Below are 22,168 nucleotides of genomic sequence, written 5' to 3' on the forward strand. Positions count from 1 at the left end.
GCCAGGATAGGCACTGGCCCTCCATAACCCTTGGTTTAAGTGGGTTATTTTATGGTGTAAAAAGGTTGATTTCTTTAAAGTATTTACTCAAGTTGCATTATCAACTAAGGCAGTGTATTTCAAGCATTTTGTACATTCAAATGAAAAGATGCTTTGTCACTTGTCTTGATGATGTATTGAGAAGTCCACATAGACTAATTAACAATCAAATATATACTTCAGCCTGCACTTTTTTTAGAGACGCCTGCTCCTTTAATGCAAAATGCCTGCTCCCCAACCAGCCTATCATGAGTCTTTATATTTTATATAGCATGTAGACATGGTTAGGAGTTTTATTTATTTTTTGTCCAAACATTACAAAACAAATTATTCAAATGACTATGAATGTAGTATGATTGCTGGAATCAGATGTGATAACTATGATCTTATTTCATGATATTTGAAATTCATTTTGAGATATCTCTAAATTTTAATTAGCCTGCCAATAAAGACATAGAACAGAAAGATGAAGTAACAGTAGATGCATGATCAGCTAGACAGAGTGACTGAAGAACAGAAAATGTCACCTGGTCTGACGAATCTCTATGTATGCTGTCACATGCTGGTGCTAATGGTAACTTGGGGTAAGCAGCTTGAATCCATGCATCCATCTCTCATTTGTGTTAATGGTACAGGCTGGTTGTGGTAGTGTAACAGTGTTACACATTACAATGCCTCCTGTATATTTAAAAGGATCATTTTAAGGATTGTAGCCTAAAAAAGATGAATTAAAAAGTGTTCCAACCTTTCTATGGATAAAACCTTTCCCACAGTTTACATAAACAAAGGAAAAAAGAGTCGTGCCAATTAGGTACCTCACTTTAACTGGCCAAAATAAATAAATCTCAAGCTGATTTCAAAAGCTTGTCTCAGATTATAAAGCACATTACAGATAAAACTACTTTCATCCCTTTTTATATTTGTGACCAGTGTGCATGGCAGACCATGACTAAAATACATTAGTTTCTTTAAAAATTTTAGATTAAATAAATAATTATTAACCAGACAGGGGTGATCAATTTGTAAAACTGTCTAAACGAGCAAAACCTTATATGTGCTTCAGAAGGAACTCAAGTTGAATGCCTGAAATCCTTTATGTTGATCATATTTATGTTGATCATATTTCTTTTCATCAAATTCAAACAATACACATGGGTTATTTGCAATCTGCAATTCCATGCTCTTAGCTATTATATTGACAAAATGTTACCAAATACCATAGGTAAGAATCCATAGAAACCATCTTAGAGCAAACACAGTTGACTTCATGAAAGATGTGACAAATGACATACAAAACAGATAGATAGATAGATAGATAGATAGATAGATAGATAGATAGATAGATAGATAGATAGATAGATAGATAGATAGATAGATAGATAGATAGATAGATAGATAGATAGATACTTTATTAATCCCAATGGGAAATTCACATTCTCCAGCAGCAGCATACTGATACAATAAACAATATTAAATTAAAGATTGATAATAATGCAGGTAAAAAAAACAGACAATAACTTTGTATAATGTTAAATGTTAACGTTTACTGTACCCCCCCCCCCCAGGTGGAATTGAAGAGTCGCATAGTTTGGGGGAGGAATGATCTCTTCAATCTGTCAGTGGAGCAGGACAGTGACAGCAGTATGTCGCTGAAGCTGCTCTTCTGTCTGGAGATGATACTATTTAGTGGATGCAGTGGATTCTCCATAATTGATAGGAGCCTGCTGAGCGCCCGTCGCTCTGCCACAGATGTTAAACTGTTCAGCTCCATGCCAACAATAGAGCCTAAACATAAACAAAAATAAAATTATGTAAAGATCTGAACATGTGAAAAAAATAACCAAATGTTCTAACATGGTTTTAAACATCAATAGATCCATACAGTGATCCAATTCATGTTTCTGCACACACATTGTCCTTACCAAGTTGAGATCCAGTACTAAGATTTATTAAAACAGACTTAAACTGCTTTCAACTTTGTCTCTTACAAGGTCAGTGGAGACATGTGTTTGCATTCTCTTTGACTATATCAATACTATGGGAATGAAGTTGAACTCCTGACAGATGGTCTGATATCACCAGCTTCTTAGTGGCCCTGGATAGTCACTCATACCGAACCAAAACATTCTTTGGAATACTGTGGTTGTGCCACTTCTTCTACTAGTGCGTGTCCCACCAGATAGCCTGTAGACGTCACATGTCTTCTGTTAGGTTTTGCCTGCTGTGGCCCACAAAATAAGACTCTGTCAGAACCCAAGATAAATTTGGTGAACTTCCAACCAACAGGGCTCACTGTTCACCATCACAACACAAGGCAACCTCCCCTTAAATTTCTTTAATTCCAGGTCTTCCTTTCACATCACTTTTTTGCCTTACTTTTCCACAGGACGCTTAGCACACTGTTGTGATCTCTCTTATGGCCCTTATGTACCTTTTCATAGTAAACATCAGCCCAAGGGACTTTACATGCTTATTATCAGTCATGTCTTTTATTACTATGCTTATTCAACCATTATTTTCCAGTGATCCCTAGTAAATATGCAGGTTATTGCTTAGTCAGTCTTCATTCTCAACTCGTTTGTTTTTTTCTCCCTGAACCCCCCCCCCCCCCCAACAGTGTCAATGCAGAGAGTGCTGGCAGTCAACTGGATCTCACATTGGAAGATCAGAAAGGAACTTCAAAGCCAGGTGGCTCTCTTGAACGAACCCTGAGTTTTCTCAAGAAGATGGCTGGCAAAACAAAGGTGAGTTTTTCACTTGTTTCAGTTTAACACCAACTTGCAACAGCAGAATTCTCAATACTTTTTTGCTGACTAAGTCATAATTGTGCTTATCTTTTTCTTAATTCTGTCTGCCTTGTTTATGCTTATAGTTTTCCATTATTTTGAGAATGTAAAGCAAAGGGCACAGTGTTAAAAAACAGTGCTGATGATATTGCTGCAAGTACACATTAAGATACTAATAACTCATAGTTGACCAAATAAGTACTCATGACACACAGTATTAATAATGGAGATATTGTATTTCTATCTTTGCAATCAATGGTTACACTTCCTTCTCAGTTTAAAAGAACCACACCACTGCTGATTTGAGCAGAAGCATTAGTTTAGCTCTGTGAGAATTCACAAAGGAGATGACTCATAAAGAAATGTAACAGAGGAAGCGATGTACATTTCATTGAGCATTTGCTGGTATTTAAAGTATGATCAGGACTTGGTTTTCAAGCTATGACTGAACTATGACATCTTGTGTTCAATGGCTATTATACCTTTATGCATGAGCTAGACAAATCATGGTCAGTCACATAGCTAATTGGAGCAGTAGATTAAGAGTTAAATTGACCATGTAATGCTAGCAGCAAGGTAATGGACCAGAAAAGTTGGAGGAAATAATTATCAAGTTATGCTGTGGAGTAGAAGCTGATCCTTCAGCATAAGCAGTCTGTGTCCTGCAAACCTTTAAGACTTTCTAGAATGTAGTTTTGAAATGTAATTAGACCTCAGAGAGACTGCAAGAACAATTTTCGGATATATGTAGTACATTTTTGGGGATATCGATGTAAGTAATAGTAGAAGTAATGGACGCTATTCCAGAAGAATGGATGAAATACTGTTGGGGTGGTATACAGTATATTCAAAGAGATACACAGCCACGTAAGCAAAATGCTGTAGGTGGAAGCAAAGAGCTCAGTTTCAATAGGGTCATTATAGAGTTATTGTCATGTAGGCAGAGTACAGAGCAATTCTTACTTGCATGTAACTTGGAGCATAAGTGCCTTACCTTGAAACTTAAATCTTCTTAACTGAAAAATTTCAGCACTCAATTTACAATACTATCTACTATTATGCTACAGTGGATTTAGAAAGTACTCAGACACCTTCACTTTCTGCACAATGTACTGTGCTGTAGATTTAATTTTAAAAGGATAACTTTGCCATTTATGTCCATCAGTCCACACTTAATAACCCATAATGACAAAGTGAAAACATGTTTTCATACAGGTTTATTAAAAATCGTATTATGTTTACTTATTCAGTCAGTTTGTTTACTTATTAAAAATAAAAAAACTGAAATTTCTCATTGAAGTATTCAGAACCTTTGCTGTGGTACAGTACTCCAGATTATGGTCAGGTGGTAAACTGAATTGATTGGACAGTGTTTAAAAAGACACACAAAAAACAAACTAAGAAGCCCAAAGAACATTGTGTAGACCTCTGCAATTGAATTGTGGTGATGTGTAAATCAGTGCAAGAATATAAAACCTTTTCTAAAGCTTTGAGTGTTCTCAGAAGCACGGTGACCTCAATTATTGTGACATGGAAGAAGTTTAGAACCACCAGGATTCTTCCCAGAGTTGGCCATCAGGCCAAACTGAGTAACTGAGCAAGAAGGTCAAGGAAGTGAGTAAAAACCAAATGATCACTCTAACAAAGCTTCAGAAGTTCTCTGCTGAATTGGAAGAACCTGTCAGCAGGACGACCATCGCAGCAGCAGCAATCCATCAATCAGGCATTTATAATAGAGTGGATAGATGGAAACCAGCCTTGAGTATAAGTCTGTGAGAACATTAGGAAAAAGATTCTTTGGTCTGATCAGACAAAAATTTAACTCTGGTCAGAATTTCAAGCACTTTGTCTATGGCGCAGTAGGATGGCAGCAGAAACAGGGAGACTGGTCAGAATTGAGGGAAGGATGAATGCTGCCAACTATAGACAGATCCTTGAAGTAAACCTGCTCTAGAGTGCACACGACCTCAGACTTGGATGATGGGTTACCTTTTAGCACAACAATGACCTGAAGCATACAGCTAAGACAACATTTGAGTGGTTTCGGGAGAAGTCCCTGACTGTCCTTGAGTGATCCAACCAAAGTCCAGACTTAAACCCCATAGAACATCTGTGGAAAGACCTGAAAATGACAGTTTACCAATGTTTCCCAATCCCAGTTTACTGGAGTTATGAGAAGACCTGTGACAAAGAATGAGATAATAGCTCAAATCCAGGTGTGCAGAGCTTGTACAGACTTAACCAAGAAGATTCGAAACTGTGATTGCTGCCAAAGATGCTTCTACAAAATGTAGAATTAAGGGTCTGAATACATTTATGAATGAGAGATTTCAATTTTTGATTTTTAATAAATTTGCAAACCTTTCTGAAAAACATACTTTAAGTTTGTCATTTTGGGTTATTGAACATTAATAGGCAAGAAATGGCAAATTTGTTCATTTCAGATTACATCTACTGCACAATAAAATGTGAAAAAATTGAAGGGTTCTGAAGGCTTTCTCACTCCACTATATTTAAAGCAAGATCATCCATATCCTTCCATCTGTATAGGTGTACACAGTGAAGAAGAGGCTACCAGTGGCCTCTTAGCCTTTAAATGCTAAGGTGTAAGGTGCTGGAATACCCGTTGAGAACTGAGGAAGCTCTAATGTGCTCAAGACCTCTAAGTGGCATTTCTGAACAACAATTTTTTGGAGATTTACCTTGGGAGTGATGTAATCCTTTGGCTTTTGGAGGCAGACAGTTATTCAGCATGTTCCGAACAGGTCAGTGTAGATGAGCAGTCAACTTGCATTAAAAGAAAGGCCAGGGGATTGCAAAGAAAAAATGAAGGTGGTGAGAAACATGTTTAGTGTGGTATGAACATAGGGAGAGGACCAGTCACCCTCAGACAGGCAGGACATCTATCTTTTGTAGTAAGACCCAGAGACAGAAAAGGATTTATTATTTTCTGGAGTCCACTTTTTTTTTTTTTTTTGATTTTGTTTTCCTGTCACAAAAGCAGTAAAAACACCTTTTGTTCTGATTTTTTGACCCACCAATTGGTTTAGAGCACCCTCTATTATTCACACCTACTAATCTTGGGGAGTTTTCTGTGTGTGATTTTGGGGTGTCCCAGAAGCCTTTTAAGACTTTTTAAGATTTAATTTTGGGAAATGATTTGAATAACACTGATAATTTTACCTGCAGACCTTTGAGGCTGTTAAAAATATAATTAAAGCTTGACTAACTTTTCTTTTTATTGTTTGGGACTGTCACAAAGCAAGTATGGACATTTTTCTCTGCAGAAAGTTTGAGGGTTTGCAGTTTGTAGTATTTGTTGCATAGGTCTTTGAGTTGGTGTTAGACCTGTTTTTGGAGATTTGTATTGCATATTATGTTGGATGCTATGTCATACAATTGTTTGATACTATGTAGGATGTAATTTTGGGGATGTGTTGATGGTTGAGAATATAGAAGATGTGACTTCAGATATTTTGCTTGTTTTTTTGTTTTTTCAAATGATGTTGAATGTGTTTTTGAAACATTTCTTTCATATTTAAAATCATGAAGTATTCAGTTTTTGAAATATATCATAAGAACATTTAAAACTGTATTCCTTGCACATTTTTAAGTCTATGGAACATGTACAGTAATTATGGGCCATGGATATCTGAGGCTGTACAGTATATTATGAGTTTCTTTGGGAACATGACTTACTAATGTTTGCTTTTGTGGAGTATATAATTTGTTAGAGTTCTTTAACGCACACTAAGGAGAAGAGGTCGGATCATCTTCTGGCTTGCTGCTGCTGGCGAGCTGCGTGTTCTGCTTGTCGCTTGTCAATCTTTTAAGAGCTGGGAGCACATGAAGTGTGTCTGCCAAAAGCATTCCAACAACTGCTAGGTTAGATGTCCGTGAACTTGTTTTAAATGTTGCCTTACTGCCTTGTTTTTCATGACGTTAAAGTGTCTCTTGCAGGACGTCAAATTGTCTTTGGAGAAGATCACGTCTCGTCTCCCTAATCTCCTTCCCAAGATCTCCCTCCCAAGATTTTTTTTTTTATAATAGAGAGAAATGTTTGTGATGAGCCATCTGTTGGAAATAACAGAGGCATGGCGACTAAACAGACACTCGGGCACTTCCTTTTTATTAAGGTGGATGTGTCAACAGATCCTTGATTGAGTGTTTTCAGAAATGCTTTGTTGACTTAATGTGTCATTTTGAGACCTTCTGCAGGAACAATTTATAGAATTCTGCTTTTGAGTTTGTGTCCTTCAAAAGAGGGACTTTACACCATATGGTTTGGGAATATGGTTTACAGTTTCTTGAAAGTACTGTGAAATGTGGGCTGTATTTCCATTGAGTATGACAAGATGATGATGTTTGGTAACATGGCACAGATATTTATTTTTTTTAATTAAGCATAGAGTGCTATTTACAGTAACAAGAAAATGTGCCTCAGATCTTTAATGCAGTAGTGGCCTCTTAAATAGAAATGAATTACATGAATAGGAAAAACTGGGTTAATACTAGCAAGGTTTAAGAGAATGCTAGAAAATATAGTTTTCAAAATGAAGTAAATGACATCACATTAATACCTTTGTTTCCTCCAGCATATGTTTCCTATGATGTAAGAATCACATTTACTGGTATAAATTGCACTCTTGTTTCAAGACACCTAATGAGGTAATACGTCACTGTAGAACGGACTCTGCTACCCCTTATGACTGCTGCTGTGTAGGAGTGTGTTTAGAGGAGGTGTGAGTGAAAATTCCCCTGAGAACAATGATTGTAGCGAAGCGCATAACTGTTTATAGAGGTTTCTTGCAGCGGAAGTGTGAAAGTGGGCTACATTATGTGGGTGGACTTTAACTATAGCCCTCAAACACTAAACCTCCACTAGGTCTGCAGCTTTACATGAAGAAAACTGAGGTCTGGCAATCTCCATGAGGATCACATACCTCTCCCGTGTCGTAAATGAGATGCCGTGTATGTTTGTGTAGGGGGTTCAATTTAACCAAGTCACAAACAACTCATGCTCTTAAGTACTGTAATCAGTAAATTGTTTAAACTAGCATATGAAGATTCTAGCCAGCAGGTGTCAATGTTCCCTCTTTTGTATCCTTTTCTGTATGCCATAGGATCATTTGCTTGAGTGGGACTTATACAGAGAGGCTGATTCACCAAAGGAGACTATTAAAGTTTTGTATCCTCCTACACTGTGTTCTCTGTTGACCTGCTTAAAGTAGAAAACTTGTTTATAAGTGCACTGCTTGAGTCATTCTAGCTTTCAGGCAGGTGTACTTTACTGTTGTATAGCATATCTTAATGTTATTGTGCTCTGGCTACCCAAAGCAGTGTGCAAGGAATTTGACTAAATGTGATGGTGGTTGTATGGTACTTGAATGGGTGTTAATTCATTTTGTTGTTTTAGATGCTTCCAGATGAATGTGGAGAACTCTGGTTACTAGTACACAATGATCTCAATCAAGGAAATAATATTAAATCCTAATGTTAACTTCACATACTAAAAAAGTGAGTGGGAGAAAAAGAAAATGTAAAAGAAATGTAAAAAGTCTAAGAAAAAAGATAACTTTAAGCCAAAATAGCATCTACATGGCACCAAAACCCAATCCCAACTCTTCATGTGCAACTCCTTATCTGGCAGAATGAGCTGCTCTTCTCCTTTCAAACTTCTGACTCAGAAGAATTTAAAGAGTCATTTAGTGAATACCTCTCTAAATTGATAATGGTTTTGATGCTAGGTTCTTAGTGGCTTAGGAAAGATTAACTAGTCTGTGTTGTTCTGGTTGGTCCAGAGCTATTCTCTTGTGATGATCAATTTTTAAACTTTTGTAACCCAAGACAGATGTTTACTTGATTATGTTGACCTGTTTTGTATGTCATCTTCATTAAAAGTGTCTGCTAAGTGAGAAAGGAGTTAAATGTGTTGTATAAGAAGGCCTTCTGTGGTCTTGGGAGTCCCAACTTTGTGTGGTAATGAACATCTGGCCAACAAAGAATGCCTTACCAAAATGAGACAGTGTTCATTGTTATGGTAGAAGGGTCCTGCAGACATGAAAGCCTCTTTGATATGGTATATATGAAGAAGAGAGGTTGCTTTTTAAATAGGCAGTCTAAATTGTGATACAGAACAATTTTTGAACAGATAGTGATGTTGACAAGAATACTGCACAAAAACGGGCAGCTCCAGACTGCAGTGTTACTGTCTATGTTAATGCAGGGAATGTTTTAATCCTAGGTATTGCTTCTTAGGAACCAAGGTACCCAGTGTAAAGCTCCTGAGAGGCTTTTGGTATAAATGATGTTAAGCTAGGGAAAGAAGAAATCCCTTGTAACTGTCTTTGGGTACAGGGGAGCAGCCAAAGGGTGCAACCTTCATTAAGGCTTAGTGGGATACAGGGAAGATGATTGCAAAGAGCCCAGAGGATAGAGAACTGAGGTGAATGAGAAGGTCTTTCCAAATGTCAGTCCTTTGGGAACTTTGGTCTTCTTTATTTGCCTGAAGCACTTACATAGGGTCAGGAGACACAGAAGAGTATAGTACTGCTATAGGCAAAGGCCTTTCTTTTACTTTCCTGTAAGCAGTAACAAGGAGGTGCCCAGGGATTCATATAAGACTAAGAAGCACATCTTAACTCTGCTGGGAGGCTTTCTGCCTTTGGCTGGCCTGCCATTTTCTTTCATGTTCTTTGATACCACCTTTTAATTGTTTTGAGGCCTCCAAGCAGCAATGGGACTCAATCATCCAGGAATTATTCAGTATTATAGTGTACTTGAGTGAGAGACTTGAAAAATTGTTATTTGGAGTGGCTTGGCCTTTCTTTACTTATAGGTGGAACCACATCTAAATATTTATGAATATAGTTGCATAACTAGTGCACAGGCAGATCCCACTAATTAATGCCAAGATAAAAGTGACTTGTGAAATGATGAGCAGTCTTGCCTCCCACTGCTGCAAGTGGACTGTTACCAGTTAAACCTCTTATAAATTTTTATCTGTAGAAACTATTCTGATATCAAAGTATTAACAAATTTAATATTTAATAAAATAGAAAAACAATGAAAGAAAAAGAGCGCTGCTGCCTCACAGTTAGGAGACCCGGGTTCGCTTTCCGGGTCCTCCCTGCAGGGAGTTTGCATGTTCTCCCCGTGTGTGCGTGGGTGTCCTCCGGGAGCTCCGGTTTCCTCCCACAGTTCAAAGAAATGCAGGTTAGGTGCATTGGCGATCCTAAATTGTCCCTAGTGTGTGCTTGGTGTGTGTGTGTGTGTGTGCGCGCGCCCTGCTTGCGCCCTGTGTTGGCTGGGATTGGCTCCAGCAGACCCCTGTGACCCTGTGTTAGGATATAGCGGGTTGGATAATGGATGGATGAAAGAAAAAGCTAAATGCAATAAAACACTAGTTGTTGAGCCAACTTGTTGCTTTACTTTATACTTATACGCAGTAAATACAAACACATGCGGAGTGTGCTATCTCACAGGTCTAGAGTCTAAGATTTAGACCCTGGCCTGCTCCCTGTCTATGTGGAGTCTTTAAGTTCTCCCATATCTGTATTTGTGTTCTTTGAATACCCTAGTTTCTTCTAGCTCCCAGAGACACACAGGTTACATTGCTGCTTGATGACTCTAATTTAGTACAATGAGAGTGTGTGTTAATGTGCTTTGTAATGGGGCTGTTTGGGTTCTACTGTGTTGCTGTGCTGCCAGAAAAACTGTGCACCCTAGTAGCCCTGCATTGGCCAAAGTGGATAGAGAAAATGAATGTGTTTATATTGTTCACATGTATAGCCTTTTACCCCTAGAATAATACACCAGAGGAAAAAAGGAACAAAACTTGTGTATTTCTTAAATAAAATAAACATAGGGAGTGGTACACAATAGGGAGAGTGAAAAGCAGAAATAAGCAAGAGGGAAAAAAAAAAACCTGCAGTTCCCACCCTTCCAAGCCAGGATAAGTAGGTCTTGAACCCATATCTGTCCAGGAGGTGACAATTACCTCTCTTTTATCCACTAATTCAGTGTTTTTGACTCAATTGGATAGGTGGTCACTTCAGACCAGGCCTCTGCATTACTTTTGTGTTTACAGTTGAACTTCCCTCTTCTCTTGAGACAACAGCCTAGGACTCCCTCTAGTGGCTCCAGTTACTCTTTAAAGGCTAGGCCTCCAAGTAACACTCAAGATCTCTGCACTATTGGGTGGGTGATTGGAGGCACAATGATCTCATACATTACTTGTCTTAGTATCATGAGGTAACAGTTCATCATTTCCCCCCAGGCTGCTGCCTCTCACTCTCTCATTCTTATATGGTGGTCCCTAAGGTCCTTAAATGTTATCCTTCTAGAATGCTGATAATGCATCCATGGCTTGCTAGTGTCCCCCAAGCTTGAATACTAGTGTACACCGGACCTTCCTTCTGCTCTCTGTGTTGTTTTTTTATCTATCCTGGAAGCTGTGCAAGGCTGACTCTTGCTCTTCACCATCATAATGGTGTCTTTGCCCCTAGCAACCAACTGCCAGCCAGATACTCATTTTATTAATTTATTTATACATGTGTAGTAGTTAAAGTGGTGCCACAATGACAAGAGTGCTGTGAATGCACTCAGCTGATAAAGGAAGTCATTTGAAAAAGACCTCCATCTTTCCTCCATCATAGATAATCAAAGAGGATTACCTTGTAATAGCCCAGAATACCTGCTTTGTAGGTTAAATTTGGACAGCCACCACAGTTCCTCTTACAGAATAAGTAATATATAACAGTATATTATGGTAATCATCATAACATCTGTGTGTGTATCTGTGTATTAAATGAACCCACAGGGCAAATTAAGTTCATCCAATATTTTTGAGGCTTTCCACACAAATGGTAATGACCATCATAAAATCAACATCCCTATAAATTCCATTAAAGAAATGTTGTGCTTCTTTTTTGGCCAGTAGGTGGCTGTTACTCCCCAGATTACCCACCCTAGGAGAGTGGTGCTCTTCCTCTCTATTTGGCCCTTCATGTCCACTGGAAAATTCGTAAATGGAAGGATGCTGTAATAAAGCTTTGTGATTTTTTTGTTTTGTTTTTTATGGCTTTATCAGCTAGGGCAGATGGTTTCACAGATGGAGTCTATGTTATGTTTGTCCAGTTGTCCAATCACCATTCTTCAACGTCAGCTGATATGATCCAGCTTTTTCGGTAAAGTAAATTGTTTTTGTTTTTTCTGTGCCTAAAGAAAAAGAATTGCAGAAAACATTATAGTTCTTCTGTTTAGCTCATACAATGCGAGTGAACTTTGCTTTTACTGAGATGTTTTTTTATTTTGCACTGATGACTGATGGATGACTGAAAGACAGTCTGCTGTGTTTTGGTAATTTGCTTGGCAATGACTGTTGTTTTAAATCTAATCAGAAATGAAAGAGGAACCTGTTCCGGAGGAGATCAAAGTTAGCAAGGAAATTAACGTTTGGGTTGAGAAATTTGAGAAACGCTGCCTCCTGGCTATCGCTAAGAGCAGCTGTGCGGCTGCTGGACTGAGAGCCAGACGGAAGTGGGAGGAGCTTCCTGTACCACAAAGTGCATGATCTTTTCACTTCATTGTTTTTTCTCCACAAGCATGGTGCTCCCACAGTGACCTGGAAAGACCTAACTCAGCCTTCCAGAATGCTCCTCTCTTCTCAGCTTGGTTGGTTAGCATCTAGAGGTGTGGTTCACCACACAAAGGGAAGGCACCTTTAGTCACTAGTAAAGGATCATGGTGTTCTCACTATACATTCTTGTTATTAATGCCACTCAGCTTTCTCAGATAAGAACAAAGAACATACTATCAATTAAAAACAGTCAAAAGTGGTGTTAATTTTAAAGAAAAAATATGCATTTTATGAAGTGTCTTTTGTAATTAGCCGTACACCACAGTACTTTGGAGAACAATTTAAAGATACATATGTACTATCAGATGGTAGCTTTGATCTAAAGATACTGTACAATTGTCAGAATGGCCCAGCAGTAAACAATACAGGTGAGCAAATTGCTTACTCTGCCTGTGTTCTACTTGAAATATGTTTGCATTATATAAAGTGCTTTGGGGCAGTATAATCTATGAATTCACTGACCATGAAATTATTTTAGCTGTAAATTACTTCTCGACTGGTCCTTGTGTTTCTTCCTACATGCCTTGTAATATTTATTCAGTCCCTGTAAATTTACCCTTTGTATGTGTGGGGGTGTGTAGGAGGTTGGGTTTTCTACCTTTTGCCTGATGTTTCTTGGATAAAGCTAATATGACCCTGAAATGGATTAAACCGTTTTGAGAAAAAAAAATAGATTGTGCTATGCTACTTCACTTCATATTCGGTGTGTGGAGAATCGCTGAGCCTAATGAATTTAATGTTAATATAGAAAATGGGCATGTCACTTTATTTCTTAAAAATCAGTGAGGAATTTTTTGTTACATGTGTGTGTGAAAGGAGTGACGAAATTATAGCAACAGCACCAAAGGAAATGATACTGGGCAGCCTAATTAGAAATAAAAATTTCAATAACATAACTTTTTGAAACATGCTTAATCTAATTTACAGAGTGGTTACAGAATATCGTGACAGCACTATGTGCAAGGCTGGAAACAACTCTGAATGGGATGACAGTCCAAACACTGCACAATTTTCTGTCATTAATACCCAGAGTGTGGCTTTCTTTTTAGGGAGTTATGCCTTAAATGCTTCAGATGCTGCCATGACTCTATAATGGGAAAAAAAACTGTTCAGAGAGTGGGTGGATATCTTTATAATGAAACTGGGCTAGAAATGTGTTCTTGTGTTGTATTTTAAGGAGATTTTTTCCTCTATTCTGATGGTGACAGGCCTTGCCCACTGAAGTAAGTGACAAAGAGAAATGAGAGATGTGATAGCAATATGACATTAAGAAAATTCTGCTAGTGAGGAAGTGTATGCAGCAAAAAAGCTAACAGGCTTCGTCTGAGAGGAAGGACTGGCAGATCCATTCATTATTAATATTTGTGGAAGTATTAAGATATGCTTCCTCCAATGTAACCCCTTGCTGCCTTTATTTAATGTACTGTCTGCTGTACTGCCATCTGAATGAGCTTGGCTTACTACGTGACTGACTGCATGGCTGGTATTTTGCTAACAGATTATTCTTAGGGTGCTGTTGAGAATATTACTGACTAATTACTTTAGTTTTATCAGTCACTTTTCACTTTATGCAGCACTTTGCAAATCCTCAGCATCTCTCGGGTTGCTTTACATAAGTTAAACTCTCCTCCCCCACCATTACAGTGGAGAACCCACTTGCATGATTATGTCAGCTTGCTGTAGCACATGCTGTACAGTTTGGGGAAAAAAGTGGAGGAAAGATGAAGATTTACTGAGTCAGTGAATCTGCTGGGGATGCTCTAGATGGCATAAATAGAGTGTTCAGGTTTGGAAATTTATACCAGGTTCCTCAGAAAACTGCATTTATACATTTTATATATTTCCATAGTGTGCAAATCCTCCATCTGTAGAAATTAATCTCCCTTCTGTTTGGGCATTTATTACTAGATAAACCTTGAGCCTTACTTTTTATATGATGCTAAATTTTTCAATATTGCAATGTTCTTTTGGAATAAAATTTGACAATTGCACTTTCAGCCCAGGACAGGCAGGTTTGGTAGATGGCACACACTGTAAATAGATTCCTTTCTGGTTCTAACAAATAATCAAATTTAGATAAACTAGCAATTCTCAGAAAACTGAGATATTGTCAAATTTTAACTCGCTGGGCTGCTCTGTTGCTTAGCAACACATTTTCCATGTGTCTTCCATTTAACTAATGCATCTCACTTTTTAAGGAGGTCTATGAGCAGTTTTTGGCCCTCTTGTTTCTAGCTTTTAGAAATTGTAGCTAACTTAGCCAGAAAAAAAAAGGAGTTCAGCGTTTCATAATTTTGCTTTAGTTTTCACAATGTCTTGTTTCTGTTTAGGCTTTCTTTTAAATAAATATTACTTACTTGTACCAAAAGTAAAGGGAAAGTCTTGATCATAGCTTGCTATCAGTTTTCAAATATAAATATTCTACAGCTGAAGAGTTGTATCTGATTCTTGGGAACATTTTAAGACATCATGTGACAATTGGTACAGAGCTGTCAAATCAAATACTGAATGGGCAGAACATCTTATAATTCAGAATCTGGAATAATCCATTCCTAAAGTCAGAAGTGATTCTATCAGCAGTGTTAAAGTCTAGAAATTAGTGGAAATAGATGCATGATTGAAGTCAAAACGTTGATTGGTAGCAATGTGCTACTTACCTGAATATACAATTGGCCATCGGAACCTAGAAGTCATGTTGCAGTTGGTCAATGTCAAGTAATAGAGCACACTAGAAAGTTAAAACTGGACAGGTGGAGTCTTTAATGAAGACAGAATCAAGACCTCAGTTTAGAATCTTACATTTCTTATAGCAGATTGTGTTTCTTCACTATGCCAGCAGTTTCATGCTTATTCAGATCAAAGTGCATTTCTTCATCATAGTGTCCTACACCACTTTAAGCAGCAACCTGGTCGTCTGCAAATAAACATGCAATTCTAAATATGTGAAAGATTTAATAGTGCTAGTAAGTTGTTCAGGTTTTAAAAACATCACTGTTAATTAGGACATCTGACCATTTCATACTTGCCAGTAGGTAGATGAGAAGGCACAAGATGTTAGTTCTCAGGTGAGAAGCAGTTTAAAAAAAATAAAAATGTTTTGATAATAATAACAAAGTAACATTCTGCTGTATTTCTTTATGGATATTATAAGTGAAGTCTTTCAAATAACATGTTTTATTAATTTATGTATAATTTTATACATACATTTCACATAATAAAAATGCATGTTGATGAAGTAATTATATGTAGTATATATAGTTTTCTAGCTTTAATGAGGCAGGTATGGAAAAAAATATAGTTGTCTTTGTGATATATGGCAATAAAGCTACTTAAAAATGTAATTATGCTCTCCAGAATTCTGTAGATTCTGCTGTAATTAATGCAATTATAACTCTTATGGTTTGTAGATAACAGGTAAAATTACCAAAGTGTACTATTTAGAGCCCATTTTAACTAGCAGTAAGTAATTATTGTGACTGTGGCGCATGACACTTCCAGTACATTTCAGACTTTTACATAATGAGAAAATGAGCATTTTAATTTGTGATGTTATAAAATATTCCGAGAACTTCTCCCGTTATAAATGGCTTGGATTTTAATTTTTATTTTCAATGGTTAGTGTGAATGAAAGTTGTGTTTGCTTACAGTTGTACCCATTTGCACTTTTGAAATGTTGGACCTTTACTTTCTCATTTGCACATTAGGTAACAAACCTTGAACTTTATTTATCTAGGACAGACTTTGAAGTCTTTGACCTAAGTGATTATAAGACTAGACACACATTGTTTTAGGACAGAAGTAGACTTCTCTTGTGTTGTATATGATGCAGAAGAAAAGTGTTGTGCCTTTCTTAAATTTCTTACATATGGAATCATGAATTGGAATAAAGAAGTAGATGCCAGTGTGTTTTAAAATTGTATTTATATTCATTCATCACAAAATTATACAAGTATTTTTTATTTATTTGTAAGTATTTTTATATAGAAATATTTAAAAAATCAAAATGTACAATGACAGATATTAGCTGCATGATTATCTGATGTAAACAAAAGCCTTTTTTGTAACATTTCACTTTTTTTGTTATTAACCAAGAAACAACATGCATTTCTCATAACATCTTCTGATAGGAGAATATAGTTCTTTCATCACAATTACTTCTGAAGCAAATCATTGCATTTACAAAATATTTATTTCTGCAAAAATGTGTATCATAAAAGACATAACATTCATTCATACCTGTGTAATCCATTTCAGGGTCTTGTGGCAGAGCCAGACCTTATCCAGGCTTTGGTGGGTGCAAGGCAGGAAACAACCCTGCACATGAGCTCATTGCAGGACACATTCACATACGTACTTCTTCTTACACTCACACAGAGCTACTTTGGTATCAACGATCAACTTACAGATGCAGGAAGAATGAGCAGACTCTACACAGACAACAACCAGCCATGGGATTCGGTACCCAAGATTTGGGATCCAAGAGGCAGTACCACTAGCTTTAAGTATCCACTTATCAATCAATCAGAACTCATTTGAAGTCAGGGCAAAGACTGATACTCAGGAATTCCTCAAATTATGACTATGGGAGTTACTGTATGTCTTTATCTAAAATATGATTGGCTGACAACCTATTGTATTAGGTAGTGTATTTTAGAATGAAGACGGAAATCCCTTCTTCACACAGAGGTATAAAATCTGGAAGGAGACATGTAGTTGTCATCATCTAGATGAGATACTGTACTACTGTACATTAGTTATCAATAGCTTATCTAAATGGAGTGAATGTTCTTTTGTTTGTCAAACTTCTTATGGTCTTATGTAATAACACAGACGCATGCTTCATTTTGATTTATCAGCCCTAACTATGTGTAACCCAAATTGCATTCCATTTTGTGTTGTAAATCTCTGCTGAGTGTTTTCCTAAGTGCTGTTTTTAAATCACTTCAAGGACATTCTTTCAGAAGCTTCCTGTATTCCTCTAATTTTAATGTCTCAAATATTCTTTCATCCATCTTTTGTTATGTTATCCACTTTGCTTAACTTAATGTTATGGGTGCAGATGGCAAGGAATGAACTGTTATGTTCCTAGAACCAGCTTGTTTTGTGGCATTGTGCATTGTCCCGCTAAAAGTGACCTTTAAAAAAGGCAGACATTGGCCAAAACAGTATGCACATGGCCAGCAACAATACATGGAAACAAAAATATTCAAATAATGCTCATTTAGTGTTAGGAGGCCTGATGTGCACGAAGAAATCATTCCTTAAATCTGTACATTTGATAAAGTCACATGGATTCCAGTTTTTAATGCCAGATTTTGACCCTACCGTCTGCATGTATGAGGAAAGGTAGAGGTTTGCCAACCTAGATATTTTTCTAATCTTTATACATCCAGTTTTGATCAGGTGCCCACTGTAGCCTCACCTTCCTGTTTTTGATTTGTCTTTAGCTGCTGTAGTCCATCCACTTTAAAGTTCAACATATAATTTACTCAGATGTGCCTTTCTGCTTACCACTCTTATAAGCAGCTGTTATTTGAGTATTTGTGCCCTTTCTATGCATCTTTCTCTGACCATTTTCAGATTAACAAAGTGTTTTTGCCCACTGGAGTACCTCAGAATATTTTTTGTTTTTGTTTTGTGTGTGTGTGTTTTGCACCATTCTCTGAAACCTCTAGAGGCTTTAGTGTGTGAAAATCCCTTTAGGGCAGCTGTTGCTGAGATTCTGGAACAGTAGCACATGGCACAAATAATCATACCGTGGTCAAAGTCAGTTACAGTCTTACCCATTCTAATGTTTGGTTGAGAAAAAAACGAAATCTCATTTTTGCACACTATATATAGTGAGTTGTAATTGATTGACTTTTTGGAAGAGTAGGCTATTTATTTTAACAAGTAGGTGTAACTAGTAAAGTGCCCACAGAGGATATATGTGTATGTGTACATATATTTAAGTCTATATATATGTGTGTAGGTGTGTGCATATGTGTATATACATATATAGGCACAGCCCTATTAAATAACGGGTAATATTTTTAGCTGTCATACAGTATATCGGGTTTTGCACATTTGTGGTTGTGCAGATACAGAGGAAAGTTTCAGCCATTTTGAGTGTGTCATTAAAGTCATGTACCATATAAAAACTGTGACTTTCTCCTGTGAGCTGGTATTTTATGGTTACTCCTGGTTCGTTTAGACATTTCTCTAGTGCTCATATGAAAAGTTTATTTTATGCCAAGGAAAATATGGGAGAGGGTAAAATCAGCCTCTTCTCTTACACTACTCAGTAAGCTTAAGCAGTATGCAATTTTCTTATATTGCTTATTTTTTTTTATGTTCATTAGGTCACAGTTGATTGAAGTATGTACTCGTTCATATTACACCAGTAGTTTCCTGCCTAACTCCTTTGGCTTTTGATTTTCATCCTAACCACTTTTTTGCTCTCTGAGGCATGTTACAGTATTTAATGAAACTCTTTGCCCAATAAAAGTGTGAATATTTAAATTTAATGCATACTTTAAAATGCTCCTGCAAGAGCCTGTGTTGCACTCCTAGACATTAACACAGCATGGCCCAGAGGTTAGACTTGGCAAAGTAGAATATGTTGGGTTTTAATTCTGCCACTGGCTCCTAGCATGACCTTGAGCAAGTCTGTCATCTTGCTGCTGGAGTAAAATTAACAAGGTGTATTTCTATAAGTTATAATGTACTAGATGTGTTCAGTTTTCTAAATCAATGGGCCTCAGTTGTAGTGCAACTGGTTAGTAGAATGTATCAGCAGTACTGTGTAACAGTACTTTTCTTTATTTAATATTTGTGTTTTTTAACACCTAATATTATTAATTCACTTGGGCTGCTTACTGTTGACAGAGGCAATTCTAGGGACTCTGTGGGCCTTTGGCAAAAAAACCCCATGGGGTCTTCCAGCTGATCCTCCCCTGTATTTTAACATGGCAAAATTTATTACCATTATTTTAGTGTCAAGCCAAAATTAATCACATTACTTTATTTTGATTTTGTGAAAAACATTATATAAATTAAACAACACAATAATTCAGTATTTTTATAGAAAATAGAAAAAAAGTAAATTTTGAAAATGTAAGCAAGTAAAAAAGTTAATAAAATGCAAAATAAATGTACATGGTAATAAAAAATACAAATTGCACATTGAAATATTTGAAAAATAAGTAAGTGCACATAATAGAATTTTAAAACAACAAAAAAGGGTAATAAAGGTAAAATAACTGTTTGAGGGCTTTAATTACAGCGAATGCAGCCACTATGTCCTGCAGGTCCAAAGATCTTTGAATATTTACTGCCTAACTAACTTAATTAACTATACTTGGAGCCATGTTAACATGTGTATACTTAATTGAATTCTCTACTACTTATCAATATCCTGTTTCTTCTTTTCTTCATGTTCTTTTTCTTCCATCTTTTTGTTACAGACATATAAATCCTGTTCATGATGCACTGATTGTATTTAACAATCTAAAATATGCAGGTGAATAACAGTGTTGACTTTTTCAAAAAATGCAAGGCTGTGCTCTAATTTAAAAAATGTAGTGTAATCAGTTTATCTAATATTTATTATCACATGTGACTAGGGCTGGGCTACAAACAAAATTTTTATCACAATCATTTTTTTCATATTAGTTGATATCGATATATATCACGATATAAATCAAGTCAGTATTTCAAACCTAAAGGTTTCTTTTCACTCCTCTAAGTGAGATGTGAAGATATCATAAGGTTAATTTTTGTTTATATATTATATATTTTCTGTCAGAAGTTGAACATGATAAATGTACTGTACAACAGTATATAACTGTATTTCAAATAAATAAAATATGTATATGTAATAAACTAAAATCTTATTTCTGACCAGTCAGAAGCTTCAAGTATGACAGGAGAACACAAACAAAATGCACAACTAAATTATTTGGTCAATTCCAAATAAATAAAATAGGTAATACAAAATAAAGTCTCAGTTCTAAGTTTTACAGGAGAACACACTAAATTTATTAATCTACCTCAAATAAATAAAATTAATGTTAATTCTAAAATCTTAAATCTAAAACTAAAATCTTAAAGGTTTCAAGTTCTACAGGATACACAAAGTAAATTATTTAGTCAGTTCCATATAAATAAAATAGGTATTAATACAAAATAAATTACCTCTATACTGTATCCTTTTTGTATAGATTGTTTAAAATAGTTGGGAAAGAAACCCACAAATAAATAGGCACAAAATATTCTGTATATATCCTAAGTACAAATTCAAGCAAATTTGAAATGTAAATGAAGGAGAACATAAACAAAATTGACATATTCACTCCGTTGTGGTCAGTTTATGCTCCAAGGCAACAAAAAAAGGAAAGGTACAAGAAATCCCCATTAGTTCAGCACTTGCTTGGGTCTGAGACTGTAAAGTCTTATATTGCACAAGCTCTAAAGGATGGCACTGCTTTCGCTGGTACAAAAGATTAGTGCTACTACCTGTCTTTGTGGAAATATGCTTTCGACAGAATTTGCAGTGCACGCTACTCTGCTTCTTATTGGACTTTTACAAGCCAAAATATCTCCACACTACCAAATTCCTCTGACCCTTCTTTTCAACAGCATCCTTAACTTTTGAGCCTTGGGCTGTGTCCATTGGGGTGTCTTCAGTACCACTGATTTTTAAAAAAATTTTGTGAACATTTTCTGCCGTCATTTTCTCTTTTATCTTGCTCCCTCTCCTGGCATACTGGTGTTTACGGCTGCTGTAGTCTAAACATTAGCACGTATGCTGCTGCTCTTGCGGTCACTGCTGTGTGCATCAACCTAACCTGACATGGCTGTAGCTCTATTCCAGCCACATAATTGGTTCGGTGTGACAGTTGTGGAACATGACCCGGACACAGACAGGCAGACACGTTTAAATCATCCCACACACGTTTATTTACAGGTTGCATTATTTACAGTTAGTGCTCACAGTTCCCAAGTCCCCAAAAGTCCTGGCCAACACACACAATGCCTTCTCTTCTTCAGGCCACCTCTTTGCCTCCTCCCAGACCTCGTCCGTCTTCCACCCGACTCCAGTCCTGAATGAAGGGAAGCGGCCCCTTGTATAATCACCCGGATGTGCTCCAGGTGCTTCCCGGCAATCTTCCACCAGCACTCCCCAGTTTGGCGGAAGTGCCGGCTGCGTACTCTGAAGCACTCCGGTTGTTCCTGAACCTCTTCCCCCCAGCACTTCTGGGTGTGGCGGAAGTGCTGAGGGCAAGGGCTCCCAAGGCATTGGGGCGCCCCCTGGCGGTGACCACGGGCCCCTACAGGGTTGAGCTTCCAAGCTCTGTACCTGTTGCCCCCATAGCCGCCAGGGCAGTCGCCCCCACATGGTCTGGGGAAGGCGTAAGCCCTCTTCCGGTCCTCCGGGGCGTCCCGGCCGGGTCACTCCCCCCAGCCACCTGCGACACAGTATTCTCATTATCATCTCTCAAAACATGGATGTAGTTAGTTCTATCGACTTTCTGTCGACTATGTTTTATGTTTCTATTGAGGAAACGTTATTTTGCGATAATTATCTTATTGTTTTAACGCACAGCCCTACATGTGACACACCCCTGCTTCACTGAAGAGATTGACAACACTGTAGGATATCTTCCCCTGTTTCTACCTGTACTCGTTTCACCAAGGGTACTCCCCTGCCCCGACTCTTCTA

At 37.2% G+C, this 22,168-nt stretch overlaps 1 protein-coding gene across 3 annotated transcripts in view; it reads left to right on the top strand.

Annotated features, from left to right (window-relative positions):
• arhgef1a (Rho guanine nucleotide exchange factor (GEF) 1a) overlaps positions 1-22,168 on the top strand; it is a 260,502-nt gene that overhangs the window by 83,140 nt on the left and 155,194 nt on the right. For all 3 annotated transcript variants that reach the window (XM_028795071.2, XM_028795072.2, XM_028795074.2), the window contains one exon: positions 2,657-2,783. In XM_028795071.2, coding sequence (XP_028650904.1) covers positions 2,657-2,783 — 127 coding nt within the window. The remainder of the gene's footprint in view (positions 1-2,656; positions 2,784-22,168) is intronic.

The sequence above is a fragment of the Erpetoichthys calabaricus genome, chromosome 2 (assembly GCF_900747795.2).
Source record: "Erpetoichthys calabaricus chromosome 2, fErpCal1.3, whole genome shotgun sequence".
NCBI lineage: Eukaryota > Metazoa > Chordata > Cladistia > Polypteriformes > Polypteridae > Erpetoichthys > Erpetoichthys calabaricus.